Source organism: Geotrypetes seraphini, chromosome 15 (genome assembly GCF_902459505.1).
Source record: "Geotrypetes seraphini chromosome 15, aGeoSer1.1, whole genome shotgun sequence".
Taxonomy (NCBI): domain Eukaryota; kingdom Metazoa; phylum Chordata; class Amphibia; order Gymnophiona; family Dermophiidae; genus Geotrypetes; species Geotrypetes seraphini.
In genome coordinates this window covers 35,254,410-35,275,808 of record NC_047098.1, presented here as the reverse complement: position 1 = coordinate 35,275,808, position 21,399 = coordinate 35,254,410, and the positions used below count along the sequence as shown (strand labels likewise).

The following is a 21,399-nucleotide window of genomic DNA, read 5'->3' as shown; positions in this document are numbered from 1 at the left end:
ATTCCAACTATAAAACACTTTCTATGACACTATAACCACTAGGGACATCGTTTCTATTCTACCACGGACACCATACATATAGAGTTTGTATGTTCTAACTGTGTTTGTAACTGTTTCCTTCATGCACCCCAGTTCATAATGTTATTATATTACATGAGTACTCACATATGCTGAACTAGGAACACAGGTTCCATTCTGAACCGGGAAAAAACTGCATGGAGTTTCTTTTCAACCTGAGTTTCCACATATTGAGTTGTTTAAATCAATACTGAAACTTTTGGATGCCACTTATTCCAACAGATCTTCCTTTTCAGTTTAAGAGATTGCAAATTCCAGTGAGACTTGCATTCTCTATCACAATCAACAAATCACAGGGACAGACTATTACATACTGTGGAGTGGATTTAAGATCCCCCTGTTTTTCCCATGGACAACTCTATGTTGCTTGATCAAGGGTGGGTTCACCCAAGAATTTATATGTTCTTGCTCCTGGAGGTGAAACTAAAAATGTTGTTTATAATCAAGTTTTGTGTTAGTTGTATTGTATTCATTTTGTCAAATATTTCACATTATAATTTGAATATTGTACTTTTTATAAAGCTGTAAAAATATAATTTCATTCACCACTATAAAGTATCTTTATTTCAAACCATTTACTGTGTTATTGCTATAATTAAATACCCATGCAACGCCGGGGCATCAGCTAGTAATATAATATATACAACCAGCACACCTGTTGACAGCAAAACAACAAAGCACACTCATGATGAGTATACAGGGGCTATATACATAGGGTTACTAGATTTTCCTGAAGGAAAATACGGACCCATGGCCAAGCCCCCAGGTCCGTCCAGTTCCGCCCACATCACACCCCCTTCCTGCTCCCAGCCTCATCCCCTTAACCTGTTCATGCGATGGGACAGTGTTCACAGAAGCCATCCCGACGTCAGAAGCTTTTCAAAACCCAAAGTGCCGGGTTTTGAAAAGCCGTCCGGACCTCCGGACATGTCCTCAAAAGGAAGACATGTCCGAGGAAATCCGGACGTCTGGTAGCCCTAGCTATACATGCATGCACACTTGCTAGATCAAACACATGCACCGCTCTTTACACCAGACACTCTGTGTACTTCTACCCCACATTTACACATGAGTTCCCTGAATACCGGGCCTCAAAACTCTGGATTTGATAATAAATTTGCTTGCTTAATAAAAAAGATTCTTCATCATTCTTCTTTTTCTGATAAAATGCTGAAGAGGCCCACCTGCTGCTTATTTGCGCAACGTGTCGGCAAAGTTTGCTAACAGCAACTGCCTGCAAATACCTCTCCCATGACAATTTCCTGCAGTGCCACCAGCACTGATAGATGCTGACTTCCTGTTCTTTTGTCTTGTCTTTACTTATCATCAGCCCTTTTATTAAAGGCCCTGCAATTCAGCAATCTGTTTTCATGCTTCTCTGTTTGCCCAAACCCCAGCTTTTCTTTTAGAGGCTCAGCTTGCATTTTAAAATCTTTTCTTCAAGGTGATAATGTATTAACTCTTCAAGGCTAGCAGAGTCCCATTTTAATATACTGCATTCATTTATAACATTATGCCATCACTCAGACTTGTCTGTGACGAGTTTTTTTTCCCCATACTATACTATACTGACACAACCTCGTTTCATGTAATCCGACCTTGAACTGAATAGGTAAAGGCAGAATAGAAAACCTGATTAATAGGATAAAACATAACATACTGAGGGGGATTCAAATACTCAATGCAATCTTTCAATCCATTTCTTCTCTCACACGTCTTTCTTACTTATAGGTCCCAAACTGAAAATAAAAAATAAAAAAAAGTATGTGGCCAAGAATTAGAAGCAGCCTCCAAAGTACACTGTTCTCACAGATGTCATCTTAAGCATGAACCATGGGTGCTCTAAGCCAGAATTTGGTCTGCCAGGAGGGCAAGTCTGGCCTTTTTCACTCTTCACATTTCATGGATTTAATATAGGTCATGAGGGGTAGGAGCTCATCAAGGAATAGTCATTTGAGTTAAGTTAAATAAATTATTCAAAAACAGTAACTTGATGACTTTAGGAAATCCCATATCCCACTGCCAAACTATCAGTTGTGACCCCTTTGTTGCTTTAGATTCAAACACAACCTTCAGTAGTTGAAGACGTAAATACTGAACCTCCAGAATCAGAACCACTGCTAAAGGAGGTCAATCATTGCCTTTCCCTCGGAGATTGTGCCCCTAGCAATAATCCCTGGTAGTACAAGAAAACCAAGATACTATATCCAGTGAGGTGGGTATAGTCTTAAAATGAAAATACTAGACAGAACCTACATTTCCGTTATTATATACTAAACAGCGGTAAAATGGACTCCATTGAAAAGGTTCTGGAAGAATGCTAAGAGGTCCAGGTTACACACAGTACAATATTATGCCCACACTGAAGTCCAATTGTGGAGGCAGTGGAACTTCACCATCTCCTCAGTACATGTACTAGTGAGCTAAAACCACGAGGAGGCTAGTCATAGGTCTTAAAAGGAATTGGTTGCCAGGATGAAGGAACAAAGACAAAAGGATAAAATATGCAAAGCAATATTTCAAAAGTTGATTCTATCTCCATTCAGATCACTACTACAAAGTCAGGTATACCGAGTCCCTAGCCCAGCCTTTATTACAGTCCAGATATAAATACTCCATCCACCAACACTAGAAATGGATTTCCAAGTGATAAGAGGCAGGAAATGAATCCAGCCAACATGCTTCTCCCTATCTCCCACAACTCAGAAATTATTACACAACTAATAAAGCAATTTTTATAAGAAAATATATATACAACTGATCTTATCTGCTTTTCTTTTTTCTCCAGATAAAGACAATCATAAGAGAGAATGATTATTGCATTTTGCTTCGCTGTATAGCATGCAAAAAGTTAGAGTATTGCAGGACAGTTTTCATTATTCATTCTATGTACTTTCATGAACAATATCCACAGTAATCAGGAGACAGGGAGTTCCAAGTAAGCCAAAGACTCCAGGTCAAATATTCTTAAGGTAATAACAACCTTTCCCCTTGGAATCCTTACAAAAGGCAAGTTCCAGGCTGAGCCAATAGCTTAGTGTCAGCACCGTTCGCTGCCATTCAGGGGATCTGGGTTTGATTTCCAGTCAGTTTTTGGCTCCCCTGGCCAGCTACAGTTAGGACAGCACTCACAGCCCCTAGGGTGAAGGAGAGGGTTCCAGACATGGTGCAATAGCACCAACTAGTGTTCCAGACTTAGGGTGCTATGATGACTGAATTAGATAAGAGAGGGAGGATTGAAGAGGGTTAAAACTAAATGGTTAAATACTCTTGGGTAGTTTCAAATGAAAGCTCATGGCACTACAGCCCAAATAAGGCTCAGCTCTAAGTGAAAGAGTAGTTTGTAAAAATCAAAAAAAGTTATTTTAAGATGGCAGGTAGCATAAACAACATTTTATTCTGCCTTTTTCCCAACATAGTAGATGACGGCAGGTAAGGACTGAAATGGCTGGTTGGTCTTCTGCCTAGTACAAAGCAGTTGATAACAGAGGTTTATAGTTGCAAATGCTCAGCGCGACCGTAGAATACAAGAGCTTCTGGAGCTGAACCAATTTGTCCTCTATTGAATTGCAACCTTTCATCCATTTAAATATGGATTGTCCCATAACACTGTAGGGCTGACTATTTCATATCTTCAGATAGAAACACAGGATTTTAGAGGACTAATATTCAAGTCTTTTCATGCAGGCACAAAAGATACATGAAGATCCAGTTTCAGATTGCCACCCTGCAACAAATGTCATGGCCCCCCAACCTACCATCCAAAAGAGATTAGAAATAATGACATATAGGATTACCAAATTTCCTCTTTAAAAAAGAGGACATCTGGCCCTACCTCATTCCGCTCTGCCCCAGCTCTACCTCCACACGAACAGAGTGTCTCCTTCCCCAAGCTTGGGGCCTTATCTGGATGTCCTCTGCGCATGCCTGTGATATCATCATGTCGACGTCTGCACATGCATAGAGGACATCCAGACACGGCTCCGAGCTTGGGGCCTTCCAAAACCCGAACAAACTGCCAAGCGTAGGAAATCCCTCCAGGCACCTGAGCAGTCCTCTAAAAAGAGGATATGCCTAGGTTTTTCAGGTAACCCTAACTAAAACTTTAGACAAAAACCTAGTATAGAAATATATAGAAATTAGATTGTGCTAGTGGTGGGCCAGCGGTGAACCAGAGCAGGAGCAACCTTCCCATGCTTCTGCCCTGTGGAGAGCTGCTAGTGATTCCTCAACAGTGATATGAAAGACTGATATCAAATTAGTATAATGAATGACTGGCTTCTTGTTATTCTGCCTCTCTTGCCAGCTGCTGTCACATCCCCTCCAAATATTGCAGTTTGCACTGATGAAGATGGTAGGCCATTTTCTGGAGGTTTTCAATCTGAGTGTGGCTCTTGCAGCTTACACATTTATGAAGACACTAGTATTTAAGCCCGTTACATTAATAGGTGCTAGAATATATGTCTGTCTGTCTTTCTTTATTTCTGTCTCTCACCCTCCCACTGTCTTTCTTTCTGTCTGTCTCTCTCCCTGGCCCCCTTTGTCTGTCTGTCTTTCTGTGTCTCTCCCTGCCCCTGTGTCTTTCTTCTTTTCTTTCTGTCTCCCTCCCTACCACTGTCTGTCTTTCCTTCTATCCCTCCCCCTCCATTTTTCTGTATAGCAGCAGCAGCAGCAGCATTTCCCTCCCCCCACCCCACTTCCCTGTGCAGCAGCAACAGCATTTCCCTCCCCCACACTTCCCTGTATACAACAGCTGCAGCAGCATTCCCTCCCCATCCATTTCCCTCCCCTCACATCACTTCCCTGTGCAGCAGCAGCATTTTCCCCTACCCCCTTTCCCTTCCCGCGGTCTGGCCGGCTCCCTTAGTCCCTTGCCGCCCCCCCCCCCCATTCCCATCCCGCGGTCCTGACAAACCTGCCGACTGAAGCAGCATCGGCAGCACTCTTCACACGCTGCTTCGGGGCCTTCTACTGCCTTGATTTACTCTGGCACGTCCTTGATGACATCATCAGAGACACGGCAGAGCAAATCAGGGCAGTAGAAGGCCCCGAAGCAGCATGCGTAGAGTACTGCGGACGCTGCTGGAGTCGGCAGGTTTGTCGGGAAGGGAAGGGGGCAGCAAAGGACTAAGTGAGCTGGTCAGACGCCAGGAAGGGATGGGAGGGTCAACGGGGGTTCGGGTGCTTCAAGAAGGGGTGCGACGGGGAGGTGCGACGAAGAAATTACTTACTGTGAGTGAGGGGGGAGCCGGCAAGACCGCAGAGACCGTTTTATGCACGCATGCGCACTCCTGCCTGCCACGGACATACGGATCACAGAACACGTAGGTAGGAGTGCGCATGCACGCTTAGCATTTTATTATAGTAGATATGAAGGAGGAACCTCATGAGGCCATTCAGCTAGTCATTCATTTACACTAATGGGACAATTTTTTTTTTTGCAATGACGACTTTGAAATGAATGTGAATAATCCCCGATGAAGAGCATTTGCTCAAAACACAGTGCTGAGTTGAATATTTGCACCAGTATTGAAGATTTATACTCTGCTTGATACCAAGATAAATTTCAGTTTTGGACATTGACTTTTAGTTGGGATATTAGTACATACTGCATAGTAAGGATTGTGATTAGTAAAATACTGGATCCGTGATTGATATTACGGTATGCCTGGCAGCACTCAACACTGTCCAACTAAAGTTGTTGATTGTCCTTTATACTGAGGTCTATACCACCTTAAAATTAAATTTTGAAAGAGTGTTTCATTTTGCTATGATATTATGAGTGCTATGTTGAATTTCATAGCAAGGGATATTCTGTTATTGTATTCCTTTGTTTTAATCACTAAGCTAGAGTCAATAAAATCCTTTACAGAGAATTTTACTTCTGAATGACTGAACATTAGGATTTCATAGACTTTTTTTTTCTAGAGACTAGAGATGAGTGAGGAGTTCATATGGCCAGACAGATACATGGGCTGCAGCACCATCTGCTGGAACAAAAGCAGAAACAAAATTCTCAATTTTTTTTTCTAGCAGGAATTTATTAAAGTAAAGAATAGGTAGAATCTCAGTGTTTTAAAACTAGAGTTCTAATGTTTCTGGCTCACCAGTATGGCATCCCAACTGAACTACTGGGTAAAGATGTAAACACTGACGTTCCCAAAGTGTAGAACTCAACAACAAAACAAAAAATAGGAACTGTGACTATTTCAGCCTTTGTAACCAAAGCGGTGTTCAGAACCGTGTAGCGGTGAGAAAATCACAAGTGAGTGTTTTCAATCGTCTATCATTGCACCATCTTCATTTGGTAGAAAGGTAATGAAATAGACTTCAACAAAATTTTAAGTGTTCATTATAGTGTAGGACAAACTCCAAAAACAATTTTTAAATGAAGCTCATAAAATGACATGAAAAATTTTTAAACTTAACTTGACTGGAATAAAAAAGTAAGGAAATTGTTTCACTCCAGCGGGTCCTGACGTGTTTCGCCAGTGGCTTCCTCAGAGAGCCCCCATTTGCTGGCTGTAATCAAAGAGTAAAACTTCTCCCTGACAAAAGAAGAAAGAAAGCCATTGATGATGTAAAACATATCGAACAGGAAGCAATGTAATTTTGGGAGCAGAGTAAGGCATCCACCAGCAGCGACGTGAGTTTGTGTGAAACACTTTATATGTTTTACATCATCAATGGCTTTCTTTCTTCTTTTGTCAGGGAGAAGTTTTACTCGTGATTCTGCGAGTAACTATAGCTTTTTAAGATGTAATTACCCATCTGTAATTAAGATGTTTGTACAAGTCTTGTTTGCTCCATTTTGTGTACATAACTTTTGTAAGGCCGCCTAGGAATAGGCAGTTGACACATTTTTTAAAATAAACAAGTAGCAGAAATTCAAATGTTTTAAACTCTACTTCAGAACTGAACTAAACTCAAAGGAAGCAAGTAAGTACACTTGTTCCAACTAGTACATGAATCAACTAGAAAAAAATTGGCCGATGTTTAAATACGACAGCAGTTCACCTTCTGTGTAAACGCATTTCCAGCAGAATCGCAGTAGTAAGCTCAATGTCTTACCTCTTCATCGGAATCCTCAGCAAATGCCGCATGCCTTGGTACTTCAGAGAGCTTCTGCTGAATTTTCTTTGGTAAAATAAGCCCATACCTGTGACAAGGAAACCACAGAATTATTTTGGGTCAGCTAAACGGCAAAGTTGTGCTGAGAGCCCAAGGGCCAACAAGAGTGCTACAGTTTCAGGGATGGACTTATTCTGGGCACTAAGTCAAACCACTGGACTGTGTATCAGTTTTCAAAGGGAGGAAACAGTCCCTGCAGAGACATGCACCTGCTTTGGGGAGAGTGTGGCGCAGTGGTTAAAACTACAGCCTCAGCACCCTGGGGTTGTGGGTTCAAAACCCACGCTGCTCCTTGTGATCCTGGGCAGGTCACTTAATGCCCCCATTGCCCCAGGTACATTAGGTAGACTGTGAGCCCACCGTGACAGACAGGGAAAAATGCTTGAGTACCTGAATAAATTAATGTAAACCGTTCTGAGCTCTCCTGGGAGAATAGTCTAGAAAACTAAACAAATAAATAAATAAAGGTACTTTTTCAATTGAAAATGCGCATAGGGGGTCTTTTACTAAAGGTTACCACACAATTTATTCCTAAGGACCCCCATAGATTTGAAAATGTCATTTACACATGTTATTTCAACCCCTCCCTTGGGAATGCCTACTTATTACCTTCCTAAAAGCCTGCACATCTTGAGTATACTGCTAGGTGAGTAAAGGCTGGGCAATTTTTAAACAATCAATATATCCAGGTAATGGGTTCTGAAATTGTCTTTTGCAAGCTTAGGACTTATTTCCTTTGAAAATTCACAGCTCCATTTTGACTACAGAGCACAAAGAAAGTTAAAGCTGCATTTTAAGTAGCCAGTAAAAACAGATGGTGATGTTAAAGCGCTCATCAAGGATGTATAGTGCTATATACTCTCGGTAGGAAAAAATAACAATTCAAAGTTACTTCTTCAGTTCAGAGCTTGCTTCCAGATGAAGTTCACACTGCCAAGAAGGAATGAACAAGAGTTCCCATGGTGTATGCCAACCTCAAATCACTGAGGAAATATTTTCATTTAAAACTTTTCTCTTTTTGAGGTTTTTTTAAGTCCACATGCAACATTTTAAATCTAGCAGGCATGATTGCATTACTAGGCCAGCTCTGGAACTAGCTCTGGAAGTCAAACTGTCAAAATAGATATAGATATCAAGCAACCAAGTGAGTCCATGTCAGAATTCAGAGGGTGCGCCAGACAGGCATTACCCGTTACTGCTATGAGCCTGTCATCCTGCCTTGTGAACAGAAATTCTTGACACAACTAATGAATTATGAACTGGCAAAAGACATACAGTATTTTCCATCAAGACACCAGAGCAGATCTATATATGAACAGTATTTTGGTGACTTATATGAAACATGATATGATATGCACGGATGGGGAGAAGGGCCTTGGGGTGATAATGTCTGAAGATCTAAAGGCAAAGAAACAGTGTGACAAGGCAGTGGCAGTTGCCAGAAGGATGCTAGGATGTATAGAGAGAGAGAAGAAAGAAGGTGTTGATGCCCCTGTACAGGTCGATGGTGAGGCCCCACTTGGAGTATTGTGTTCAATTTTGGAGACCGTATCTGGCAAAGGAGATAAGAAGATTTGAAGCGGTCCAGAGAAAGGCAATGAAAATGGTAGGAGGTTTGCACCAAAAGACATACAAGGAGAGACTGGATGCCCTGAATATGTATACCCTAGAGGATAGAAGGGACATAAGAACTGCCATCTCCAGATCAGACCTTCGGTCCATCAAGTCCGGCGATCCGCACACGTGGAGGCCCAGCCAGGTGTACACCTGGCATAATTTTAGTCACCTATATCCCTCTATGCCTCTCGTAAGGAGATGTGCATCTAGTTTGCTTTTAAATCCTAGAACGCTGGATTCCGCAATAACTTCCTCTGGGAGAGCATTCCAGGTGTCCACCACTCGTTGCGTGAAGCAGAAATTCCTGATATTTGTCCTGGACTTGTCCCCCCTTAGCTTCAGTCCAAGTCCTCTTGTCCGTGTCACATTGGACATTGTAAATAATTTTTTTTCCTGCTCTATTTTGTCGATTCCTTTCAGTATTTTGAAAGTCTCGATCATATCCCCTCGCAGTCTCCTTTTCTCAAGGGAGAACAATCCCAGTCTCTTAAGTCATTCCTCGTATTCCAAGTTCTCCATACCTTTTATTAGCTTCGTTGCTCGTCTCTGCACCCTCTCCAGCAGTTTTATATCCTTCTTTAGGTTGGGAGACCAATGTTGGACACAGTATTCCAAGTGTGGTCTGACCATTGCCCTATAAAGCGGCATTATAACTTTCTCCAATCTACATTACATTACGGATTTCTATTCCGCCTATACCTTGCAGTTCAAGGCGGATTACAAAAGATTTGACTGGACATTTCCAGTGATGAACACATTACAAAAGATTTGACTAGACATTTCCAGTGATGAATCTACTTGCGATTCCTTTCTTTATCCTGCCTAACATTCTATTTGCTTTCTTTGCTGCTGCTGCGCATTGTGCTGATGGTTTCAGTATCCTATCTATCAGTACACCCAGGTCCTTTTCTTGTTCGCTCTTACCCAGAGTTGCACCTGACATTCTATACTCGTGTTCCTTGTTCTTTCTGCCTAAATGCATTACTTTGCACTTTTCCACATTAAACTTTATCTGCCATTTCTCCGCCCATTTCTCTGACACAAGTCACTCTGAGTTCTTCACTATCCTTCTGCGATCTGATTGCCCGGCATAGCTTTGTGTCGTCTGCAAACTTGATGATCTCACTGGATGTCCCTTCTTCTAGGTCATTGATGAAAATATTAAATAAGATGGGCCCAAGTACCGAGCCCTGGGGCACACCGCTAGTCACTTTCTCCCAGTCTGAGAACTTCCCATTTATGCCCACTCTCTGCTTTCTGTTCTCTAGCCATTTGCCTATCCATCTTAGTATATCTCCCTCTATTCCATGGCTTTGTAGTTTCCTGAGAAGTATGTCATGTAGAATCTTGTCAAACGCTTTCTGGAAGTCCAAGTATATTATGTCCACCGGTTCTCCATTATCAATTTGTTTGTTCACGGTCTCAAAAAATTGAAGTAAATTCGTCAAACATGATTTCCCTTTCCTGAAGCCATGTTGACTGGATCTCATCAGGTCATGTGTATCCAAGTGCCGGACTATGCTATCTTTAATCAGTGCTTCAACCATCTTTCCAGGGACAGACATAAGATTCACAGGTCTGTAGTTGGCCGGTTCTCCTCTTGATCCTTTATTGAAAATTGACGTGACGTTTGCTATCTTCCAATCGTCTGGTATCTGTCCAGTTCTAACTGACAGGTTGGCAAGTTTTTGCAAAAGCTCTCCGATTTCAACATTCAGTTCTTTTAAGACCCTTAATGTTCTATTGAAAGAAGTGACAATATGCCAAACTCTGTCTCTGGAGGCTTGGCTGGGAGAGGGAGGAGAATGTGAATTATTTTGTTTGAATTTTAATAAATTATTCATTAAGAAATGGGCGATTATTTGTAAACTAGGCAAACTGTAACTTACAAATCACACATCCTCTTCCGGGACACAGCTGTAAGTTTTTGGTGGGGGGGAGGGGGGGTCAGGAGGACCTTACATATGCAGTAATATAAAGATGGAACGCTAATACCAATATTAAATACTATTAAAATGTTTTTAAAAAAAAGTATTACTTTATCAAGAAATAGTCCATTAGTTAAACTGATATCTTTTCTTTATTTCCAGATCTCCAAAAAAACAAACAAAAAACACTTTCTTTCTTTCCACATGTGAATTCCATCAGGTCCAGGGGATTTGTCGCTTTTAAGATTGTCAATCTTGTAGTATATCTGGTCCAAGTCCACTTCTGCTGTGATGAGGCTGTCCTCTATTACTCCTTTGAACACTTTCACTGTTTCTAGGGAGATATGATTCAGACGTTCAAATATTTGAAAGGTATTAACATATAATAAAATCTTTTCCAGAGAAAGGAAAATTGTAAAACCAGAGGGCATAATTTGAGGTTGATGGGTAGTAGACTCAAGAGTAATGTTAGGAAATTCTTCTTTACAGAGAGGGTGGCTGATTCGTGGAATGTGCTCCCGAGGGAGGTGGTGGAGAGGAAAATGGTGACAGAATTCAAACAAGTGTGGGATGAACATAGAAGATATCTAATCAGAAAATAATGGTATATATTGAAGAACTAAGGCCAGTACTGGGCAGACTTGCACAGTCTGTATCCCGTATATGGACTTTCAGTTGAGGACAGGCTGGGGAGGGCTTCGATGGCTAAGATGGTTTAGATGGAGTGAGCTTTGATAGAGTCTCCAGTACCTAAGCACACTACCAGGCAGAGCTTTGGGTTTCTGGCCCAGCAATATCTAACAAAAAGGACCATTTAAATTATTAATTTATACAGTGTGAATGGTTGGGCAGACTGGAAGGACTATTTGGGTCTTTATCTGCCGTCATTTACTATGTTACTATGTTACATGTAAACCTGCAACTCTCCTTCATTAAGTATGAGATTCTCGCTTTGGAAAAACCTCTCCTGCTCAAAATCAGGTCTCTTCCATGTAACACAGGGGACTTGAGACTTATCCCTGGATTCTGTACAGATCATCCAAAGTTGGGTATGGATCCCAAATCCATGTATAAATTAATTAGTCAGTTAGGGCTAATAATTATATTGGAGCTAACAAGCACTTAGTTGTCAATAATTAGGAATTATGCGCAAATATTCCTATGCCCTATCCCAAAACACGTGCACCTAAATTTCATAGCGTGCAACTCAAAAGGGGCATGGCCACGGGTGGATCAGAGGTGTTCCTAGAAATTAGGTGTGATGTCACAGAATTCCAGCATTCACTCACCTAAGTGCCATCTGTTGGGTATGAGCATTTACACCAGCTTTTAGCAGGCATACTGTCTACGCCCAAAGTTAGGTGCGAGCAGTGCACAAAACCAGTATTCTGCACAGAGCGCCCTTTGTAGAATGGTAGCTTAACACAAGGGTGCCTAATTTTGGGCATCATTTACTGAATCTGGCCCTTACTGTCCAGCTTGTCTCTCTCTGACCCAACTACAAACAGCTTAAGTCGCACAGCCCACACGTCCTGATTGCAGGCAGAAACCATCTGCCTGCGAGATTTGAAGATGCTCAGGGCCATTAGAAAAGTGCTACAGAGTGGGTGGAGTGGAGCAGGGTATTGGCATAACATGAGCTGGATTGGGAAGTGGAGCCAAACCTCCTACTGAAAATGTTTAATGTAAGATGTTCATGAGATGATGGTTTAGCACAAGCATTAACACAAGGTTTTCTGAGGAGGTCAAGTATTTGGGTGTATTGATGGACTCAAAATTGACATTTAAAAGCCATGTTCAAGATCTAATCAAAAAGATCTTTTTCAGGCTGCGCCTTTTGGGTAGACTTAGGCCATTTTGCAGGATGGCACATTTAAGATCATTTTACAGTCAATGTTACTATCGTGTCTCAACTATCATAATCTTGTGCTTTTGGGTTTACCCGCAATTTCTTTACGCGCATTGCAGGTTGCGCAAAATTTGGTAATAGGAACATTTTTTCGGTTGGGGTGAACTGAGCATCTGACAGAATGTTATGTGAAGTTATACTGGTTAAAATTGGAGGACCGTCTATGTTATAGGTTGCTTGTATTGGTTTATTTGTGTATGCCCAGCCAAGCACCTGCAAGCCTGATGAGCACTATTCAGTCTTATATTCCATTATCAAAGCTGTGCTCTGTCCATCGCGCAGACTTGCTAGCACCCTTTAGTTAGGTGTCTGAGATTGAACATTACACGAGCAAGCATGTTTTCGTGCATCGGCCCACAGGAATGGAATCGTGTGCCTTCGCTTAGAAATTTTTATAAGCGTTTTTATCAAATTTTAAATAAACTTGAAGTATATAGAACAGCAGGGTAATCTTGGTGTTTTTAAGAAGTTATTGAAGAGACACCTGTTTTATAATATGAAATGTGGGACTTGATATTCTGGTTGCTTGTCTGTTTTAAATGTGTATGATTTGTATTGTATATGTTTATTCTGTTTTGTGAATGAGCTGACATGGTCTGCCCGGATTGGCTGGTTCGTGTTCAGCTGACCTGTCACGTGATCTTTCTCCTGACAGGGCTGGAAACGGTTATAAGCCCCACAACAGTGCTTTGAAAGTTGTGGTTGAAAGCAGCAGTTAGGATCTGTGTACTGTAAATAGTTGAATGAGCTTTTGCTCTTTTTCAACTTTTAGCAGGTGAGCAATTTCATTTCCCTTTTGGGTTTGTGCTTTGTGTTATAGGATAGCCTGGATTTGGAACTAAGGCCCTGAAGCAGTGGTTACCGGCCACGAAACGATCATCTACCTGGCCTGTTTGTGTTTATGGTTTTTACCATTAATCATTCTCAGCTATTTTTTGCTCCCACCTGCTAACTTTAAACTTGTGCAAAAGTTTTTTTGCCTATGATGCTTTGGTGGAAGAGTGTGGGTACACCTCTCCGTTTGTCTGAGGCTTTTCTTTCACTTAAGTAATAAGCTAGCTTTCTTGGCTTGTGTGGTGCTTTTGTTTTGGAGTGATATTTTTGAATTTTTGTACTATACTTCCCTCCATTCCTCCCTGTTTTTTGTGTTTAAATTGTGAGCCACTTTGTAAAAAAGAGGGTTATAAAGCAAAACAAATAAAGCATTACTGGAGTGGGCCCTCACACTGAGATGTGGTAGCAGGCCTTTCAGGCAGGCAAAATGAATGATTGGCTCGGTAAAATTATTACAGGTATTTCATGTTATTATTCTTTTAGAAAATTAGTAAAGACGCAGTTATTTGATAGATTTATCATGTACTTCTTATGATTTGTATAAATCGCTGACTGTTCAGTTTCTCTTGTTGTAAACCACCTTGAACTATCATGGTCTGGCGGTATATAAGAATAAAGTTATTATTATTATTAAAACCATGATAGTTGAGGGCAATTGTCTTGCTAGGGGCTGTGGACGACTGAGCACCAGATACTGGGAAGGTAGAGAGGAAACTTTTTACACTTGTTTATGTTGTTAAATGTGTATAATAGCTCGGGTTGGTTTAACCAAATAAACCACGGCCCTCTTTAAATCCCAGAGTGGTGCTGGGTATGTTTTCCCTTAAAGGTAAGGCAGAATAGGGAGACCAGAACCCTTGACAATGCTAATACTTTTCTTAGCACTGGAGTGCTCCCCTTTTAGTTCCTGCCCCACCACTGCAGCATGTACTTAATACATCTGGCAGGACAGGAGAAAAGAGGGATCAGTCCTGTCCACCACAAAGAGTAGGAGGGAGAGCTGGGGTGTTTTAAAGCACTTTAAAGTACCGTATGTCAGTGATGGCTTGGAAGGATGAGTGCATACCCCTAGCTTCAATAAACAACTGTGCATATGTACCATCATCCCTTCCATGAAAATGTAACTAATCTAAGAGACCAATAACTGAACAAGCATGGGTAATGATTGGAATTTAAAACCACCAAAGACTGATGTTGATTGTGTGTGTGGGGGGGGGGGGTGTCAGACGACGGAGTTTGCACTGCTGTGTGCTACTTTTTATTTAAACAGCTAAGAGACCATTTTTTAAGTCTTTGGCCTGTTACAGAGGCTTGTCTGACAATTTCCCTCCCTTAACCAAGAAAAAAAGTGTGTGAGCTTCCAGAGCATAGCAAATTGTTGGGTTCTTGAACACTGCATGATGGGTAACGCTAATAGCTGTCAAAATGCTGATTGCTGTCTTCTAGCATTTCCTTTCATGAAAGGAATAAGAGTTAAACCTGTTCATAATAAATCCTTTAGTTATCTTTCAGTAAAGTATGGAATTCATTTCCTTTAATTGAAAGTCTTCTAATCAATTTTTGAAAAATGCTGAAATTTTATTTCACACTGTAATATTGTATGCTTATATTTTTGGTTTTGATGTTATATTTAGTTGTTTGATTGTTACCTGCCTTGAACTTGCTTCATCAGGAATATGGTGGGATATACTGTAAGCACTGAACATAACATAATCTAATGCTTAAGTTGAGGGCAGCATGTATACATTAGACTTTCAAACACACAGATGCTGTTTTGCTCTTCCCTTGTTCACACAAACAGCAGGTGCAAATTATACAAGTGCTTTTATCAAAAGCACAGGGAATGTTTGGGTGCTGGAGTAAAGTTTTGGGGTTTACTGATTATATATGCATGATACATTGTACAGTATATCATATTTTATTATAGACCTAATGATTATAACCCAGAAGGATTTTTTTTTTCATAAATTTGCAACAATAAATTAACTGACTGCTTTGCACTAGGCCACTGGTTCTTAAACCTGTCCTGGGGGACTCCCAGTCTTTTGGGTTTTCAAGATATCCCTAATGAGGCATATTTGCATGACCAGTCACCTCTATTATATGCAAATCTGACTCATGCATATTCATTAGGGATATCTTGAAAACCCGACTGGCTGGGGTTCTCCCAGGACAGGTTTAAGCACTAGGATAAGGCTGTCTATATGTGCTATGAACCCAACAGACTACTCAGAATTGCCCTGTTATGTCTGACAGCAGACTTCTGCTTCTAGTATTACCATACTGGAAGTGTCCAAAAGAAAGTTAAAGGGTAAAGCATAATTTTGACCCAAATGTAGAATTTGTGAAGGACAGATCAGTAGCACTACTGCATACTACAGCACTATTCAGATGGTGCCCAATTTGTTCTCTGTAATCTTCTGCTCCCAGGGTCAGCAATGTTGCAAAGGCAGCCATCATACAGCGCCTGGGGTAGGAGGGCGTTATGATCACTGGTTAAGGGTGATACCTAGTGGCAGGATTCAGACTGAGTCAATGGCTGTGGCCAAAAACTGTCACTGAAGTCACTAAGGAACTAAGGAAGAAATATGAGGGAGGACACAAAATAGGAGAAAAATCCCTGGATAGTTGCAAAGAAAGACCCAGCTCCGATTTCAGTTCAACTGGAGCCCAGGGAAAGAACTGGTTGGAAAAAACAAACAATCTCAGGACTAAATGCACGGGTTCCCTTCTGTAAATATTCTGAGCTTAATAGGTTTTCCTGGAAAGGCCAGAAGCAAAAGATAATAGCAGAGGTTTACAAGCATATGAGGGTATAATGAAATAAAACTTTGTAAAAATTATACTGGTAGGAATGATTAAAAAAATAAATAAAACTGAACACACAAAGTAGAAACCAAAAGGTTTTATTATTTTTGCATCTTCGGAGTGAATGATTATTTTAAAACAAGCAAGAAATATGTACAGTTACAAGATTCACACGATACAGAGCTCCTCTCCCAGGAAGAGATGTTAGTATAGCAAATGTTCCAGGTAAATGTTCCTCTCCCATTTTGAGAGATGTTAGTATAGCAAATGTTCCAGGTAAGGAACAGAATGATCAGAGAACTAAAATGCTGCATTGAAATCCTAGCAGAAATGAGATTCTTCAGATGACTTTCTATACGTTTATTCCTAAAATGTCATGGTAAAGCAGCAGAATATGAAACGTCCTTCAAAAATATGTTTAGAAAAAGAATCTCCATCAAAAGGAAGATTGGAGAACTATCAACGGTTAAAACCCAGTCACGTTTCAAGGGCTGGACACAGACCAAATTTAGTATCAAAAGAGCAGAAGTAAGTTGTACTTAGGATGGGAAAACTTTAACCATGTACTGTAACTCATTCAGGGAACATCTCTACAAATGAATGTATCAATAATAAAAAAAAAAGATTTCTACTTTTAATTCTAACAAAGACCTAATTGAGAAATGGTTTAAAATTCCACTCTATACATAAAGCTCTAAATTCTAATCTAGATGCATTAATATATCGTGTAGTAAGCAACGAATCATAGAAAATGATGGCTGATAAAGATCATGGCCTGGATTCTAGAAACAGTGCATAAAACTGCATCCTATTCTGTGATGTGCATGCAACTAAATTGGTTAACAAGCCAACTAGCACCAATAATTGGGTACTAACAATTATTGGCGTTAATTGGCAATACACATGTATGATGCTACAAAAATCTTATATACAGTAGTGGAGGGGGGGACACTGCCACGGGTGCCGTCTTGGTGGGAGCGCCGGCACCTCTCCGCCCCCCCTTGCCACATTTGCGCCCTCCCTTCCCCCACCCCCATAACTTTTTAAAATCTTCACCAGCACAAGCAACTACTCTAGCCTACTGTTCATGATGGCCTGGTTCCCTCTGAAATCACTTCCGGGTCTTGCAGCCAGGAAGTGATGTCAGAGGGAAAGCCAGTGCGAGCAGCAGGCCAGAGAAGCTGCTTGCGCTGGCAAAGATTTAAAGAAGATGACACCAAACTATTTAGGGGAGCTCGGACTAAAGAGGACTGTGAGGAATTGCAAAGAGACTTGAACAAACTAGGGGAATGGGCGACAAAATGGCAAATGAAGTTCAACGTTGAGAAATGTAAAGTATTGCATGTGGGAAGCAGAAACCCGAGGTACAACTATACGATGGGAGGGATGTTATTGAATGAGAGTACCCAAGAGAGGGACTTGGGGGTAATGGTGGACAGGTCAATGAAGCCGACGGCACAGTGCGCAGCGGCTGCTAAGAGAGCGAATAGAATGCTAGGTATAATCAAGAAGGGTATTACAACCAGGACGAAAGAAGTTATCCTGCCGCTGTATCGGGCGATGGTGCGCCCACACCTGGAATACTGCATCCAGTTTTGGTCGCCATACCTTAAGAAGGATATGGCGTTACTCGAGAGAGTTCAGAGAAGAGCGACACGTCTGATAAAGGGGATGGAAAACCTTTCATACGCTGAGAGATTGTAGAAACTGGGTCTCTTTTCCCTGGAGAAGAGGAGACTTAGAGGGGATATGATAGAGACTTATAAGATCATGAGGGGCATAGAGAGAGTAGAGAGGGACAGATTCTTCAAACTTTCAAAAAATAAAAGAACAAGAGGGCATTCGGAAAAGTTGAAAGGAGACAGATTCAATACAAATGCCAGGAAGTTCTTCTTTACCCAACGTGTGGTGGACACTTGGAATGTGTTTCCAGAGGACGTTATAGGGCAGAATACAGTACTGGGATTTAAGAGAGGATTGGACATTTTCCTGCTGGAAAAGGGAATAGAAGGGTATAAATAGAGGATTACTGCTCAGGTCCTGGACCTGTTGGGCCACCGTGTGAGCAGACTGCTGGGCAAGATGGACCTCAGGTCTGACCCAGCAGAGGCATTGCTTATGTTCTTATGTTAATATGGTGTGGGGACGCCACCGCCAAGGGCGCCTCCCATCCTCACTGCTTAAAGCGTGCAAAAGGGAGAGGACATGGGACAAGCATGGGCAGTTCAGGGCATTCACTAAAACTGTGCTTAACTTATTTCAGTTGGTGTAAATCAGTGTCTCTCAAACTTTTCCTGCCCTGTGAGCCGCGGAACACTTAAAATCTCAAAAGGCACACAGTTTGCGATACACTGGTGTAAATCCTCATGAAAATCAGCTCCAAGTGCTATTCTATAAAGATTTCAGAATGAGGGCTGAATTTTGAGTGCCATTTACTGAATCCAGCCCCATATGGCCTGTCCAGTCTGCTCACCATCGAAACATATACACATGATGGCAGCAATTTCTGTCTTCTAGGATTAAATGGCTAACGTCTCTTTAATACATCATCTAATTGTTAAAAGATACTTTAGAGGACTATTATGGCTTAAACTTCCAACAAGGCCACTATTACCAGCATGGCATCTTAACCTTGTTCTGAATACATTCATACATGCTCCCATTGAGCCACTGGAAGAAGCAGATTTTAAATGTTTGACACAGAATACCCTTTCTCTGGTCACAATCACTTCTGCAAGAAGAACAGGGGAAATTCAAGCACTGGTACACTATAGACCATATACCCAGATCTTACAAAGTACTATTACATACTCATCCTTAATTTTTACCAAAGGTGGTCTCGCAATTCCATCTGAATCAAACCATCATCTTATCTACTTTTTGTCCAGCAACGCATTCAACAGACAAGGAACAAAAATTATATACTCTGGGCTGCGCTAGAGCACTCACAATCTATTTGAATCATACTTCTCTCTTATCAATCACTAGCAAACCCAAAGCTGGTGACAAAAAGTACCCTGTCAATTTGGATTGCAACCCTCATACGATTTTGTTATTCGGCTTCACAAGTTCCTTCATCTACTTCTAGTCCACATGTCACAGCCCATGCATTAAGACCAATGGCCACGACACAATCATCTACTCCTAGTCCATGTCACAGCCCATGCATTAAGATCAATGGCCACGACACAAGCTCATTTCTAACGAGCATCACCTCAAGAAATATGTACTATGGTGACATGTACATCAACTCATACATTTACTAGACATTATTGTATTGAAGTGGCATGACAGCAAGATTCGACCTTTGGACGAACAGTTCTTCAGACCTTTATTATGAAGCGTCAACTCACCACCTCCTCCTACGATAAAGGTAACTGATTCCAAATGACTTAAATGATGTTGCTATGCCTATATCTGTTACCTTATCAACTGGGGAGGCACCAGTTGCATGGCTGAACAGATCAGTTGTCCAAGGAGAAATAAAAGTTGCTTACCTGTAATGGCAGTTCTCCTTGGACAGATCTGTTCAGCCACACAAACCCTCCTGAGTTGCCACCAGCTCTATACAGAACTGGGAGGGGAGCGTGTTTTGTACAGTAGGTATAGTGAGTATAGTAGGTGGGAAGGCAAGCATAGAGAGCTTTTCCAGAGTTTTCTAAAGCTTGAGACTAGCTGAGGTTGGCTCCGTCTGGGTGACATCACCAGTTGTGTGGTTGAACAGATCAGCTGTCCAAGAAGAACTACTGTTACAGGTAAACAACTTTTATTTTCCACCAACTCCACTGGGGAGCCGTTCATTACATCCACCACCCTTTCTATAAAGAAGTATTTTCTTAAATTACTCAAGTCTATTTCACCTTTATCCTATGCCCTCTCATTCCAGAGCACCCTTTCAATTGAAAGAGACTTGCTTCCTAGGCATTTATGCCATAGAGCAGTGTATCTCAAACTGTGTGCCGTCGCACACTAGTGTGCCTCCTGAGATTTCAGGTGTGCCATGGCACACTGGGGAGGAGAGGCACCGGCTGACTACAGGACATGCCTCTCACAGTGAGAGGCATGTCCTGTAGGCAATCAGCCGGCACCAAAGCTTCTCCTTCTCCGTCCCTCTTCCCTGCTGGCACCCCCCACTGGCATTTCAGGGCCCATCTGGAAGGCCTTCGCACATCTGCGGACGTGATGATGTGCATGTGCGTAACATCATCACCATGACGTCCGTGTACTTCCGGAAGCCTCGAGCCACGGCTGCTACATTTAGCGTGCCGCAGCTCGAGAAAGTTTGCGGGACACTGCCTTAGAGGTATTTAAATGTCTCCACTATCTCCTTCCTCCCACTGTACAAGAATCACAGCAGGTGCTCTATAGAGTGGAGGAGTTGCCTAATAGCAGCCTGATGGCTTGAGAACCTGGAAAGCTAGGGTTCAGATTCCACCAATGCTCTTTGTGCTCTTGGGCAAGTCACTTAATCTTCCATCGCCTCAGATACAAACTTAGATTACAAGCATGCTGGAGTAGGGAAATACCTACTGTACATGAATGGCCTTGAGCTACTACTGAAAAGGCATGGGCAAAAGCTAAATCCCCTTCCCTTCCTACAGTTACATGCAGACTGAACAAGGAGCCTGACTGGTGTAACATACCCTACCAGAACTGTTCAAATACGATATTTTTCATCTGTTAAAAATAACTTGCAAATCCCTGGTTTCAATCTAGCAGAGACAGAGGCAAAGCTTTAAAAAGTCTCAGGAGAAATCAGGTGACTGTCACATTGACACAGCAGTGCTGTGTTTGCAGATATCTGCTGAAGGAGCTAGTGTCCTATTTCTGTGTGTTTCCATTGAAATTACACCTCAGGCTTCCTGGGACACACCTGAAAGTTCAATAATTTCTGAACTATAGCATAGTCAAAGGTTAACAGCTGTACAATAATTTGTAGGTGGGTCTTCCTAGACTTCAAAATTCTGGGGACGCTTCTTTTGAGAGTTAGAGAAGTGTAGCAGGACAATAAGAACCAGCCATTTTTCCTACTGCGCCTGCACTTTCACGGGCAATTTTGCAACTAAATATCCCCTTTTAGATATCTCAATGCCA

General features: G+C 41.6%; 1 protein-coding gene across 1 annotated transcript in view; it reads right to left on the bottom strand.

The window, feature by feature from the left end:
* NSRP1 (nuclear speckle splicing regulatory protein 1) overlaps window positions 1-21,399 on the bottom strand; it is a 74,663-nt gene that overhangs the window by 51,298 nt on the left and 1,966 nt on the right. Inside the window, exon 2 of the mRNA XM_033922710.1 lies at window positions 7,150-7,237. Within this exon, the coding sequence (XP_033778601.1) occupies window positions 7,150-7,237 (88 nt within the window). The remainder of the gene's footprint in view (window positions 1-7,149; window positions 7,238-21,399) is intronic.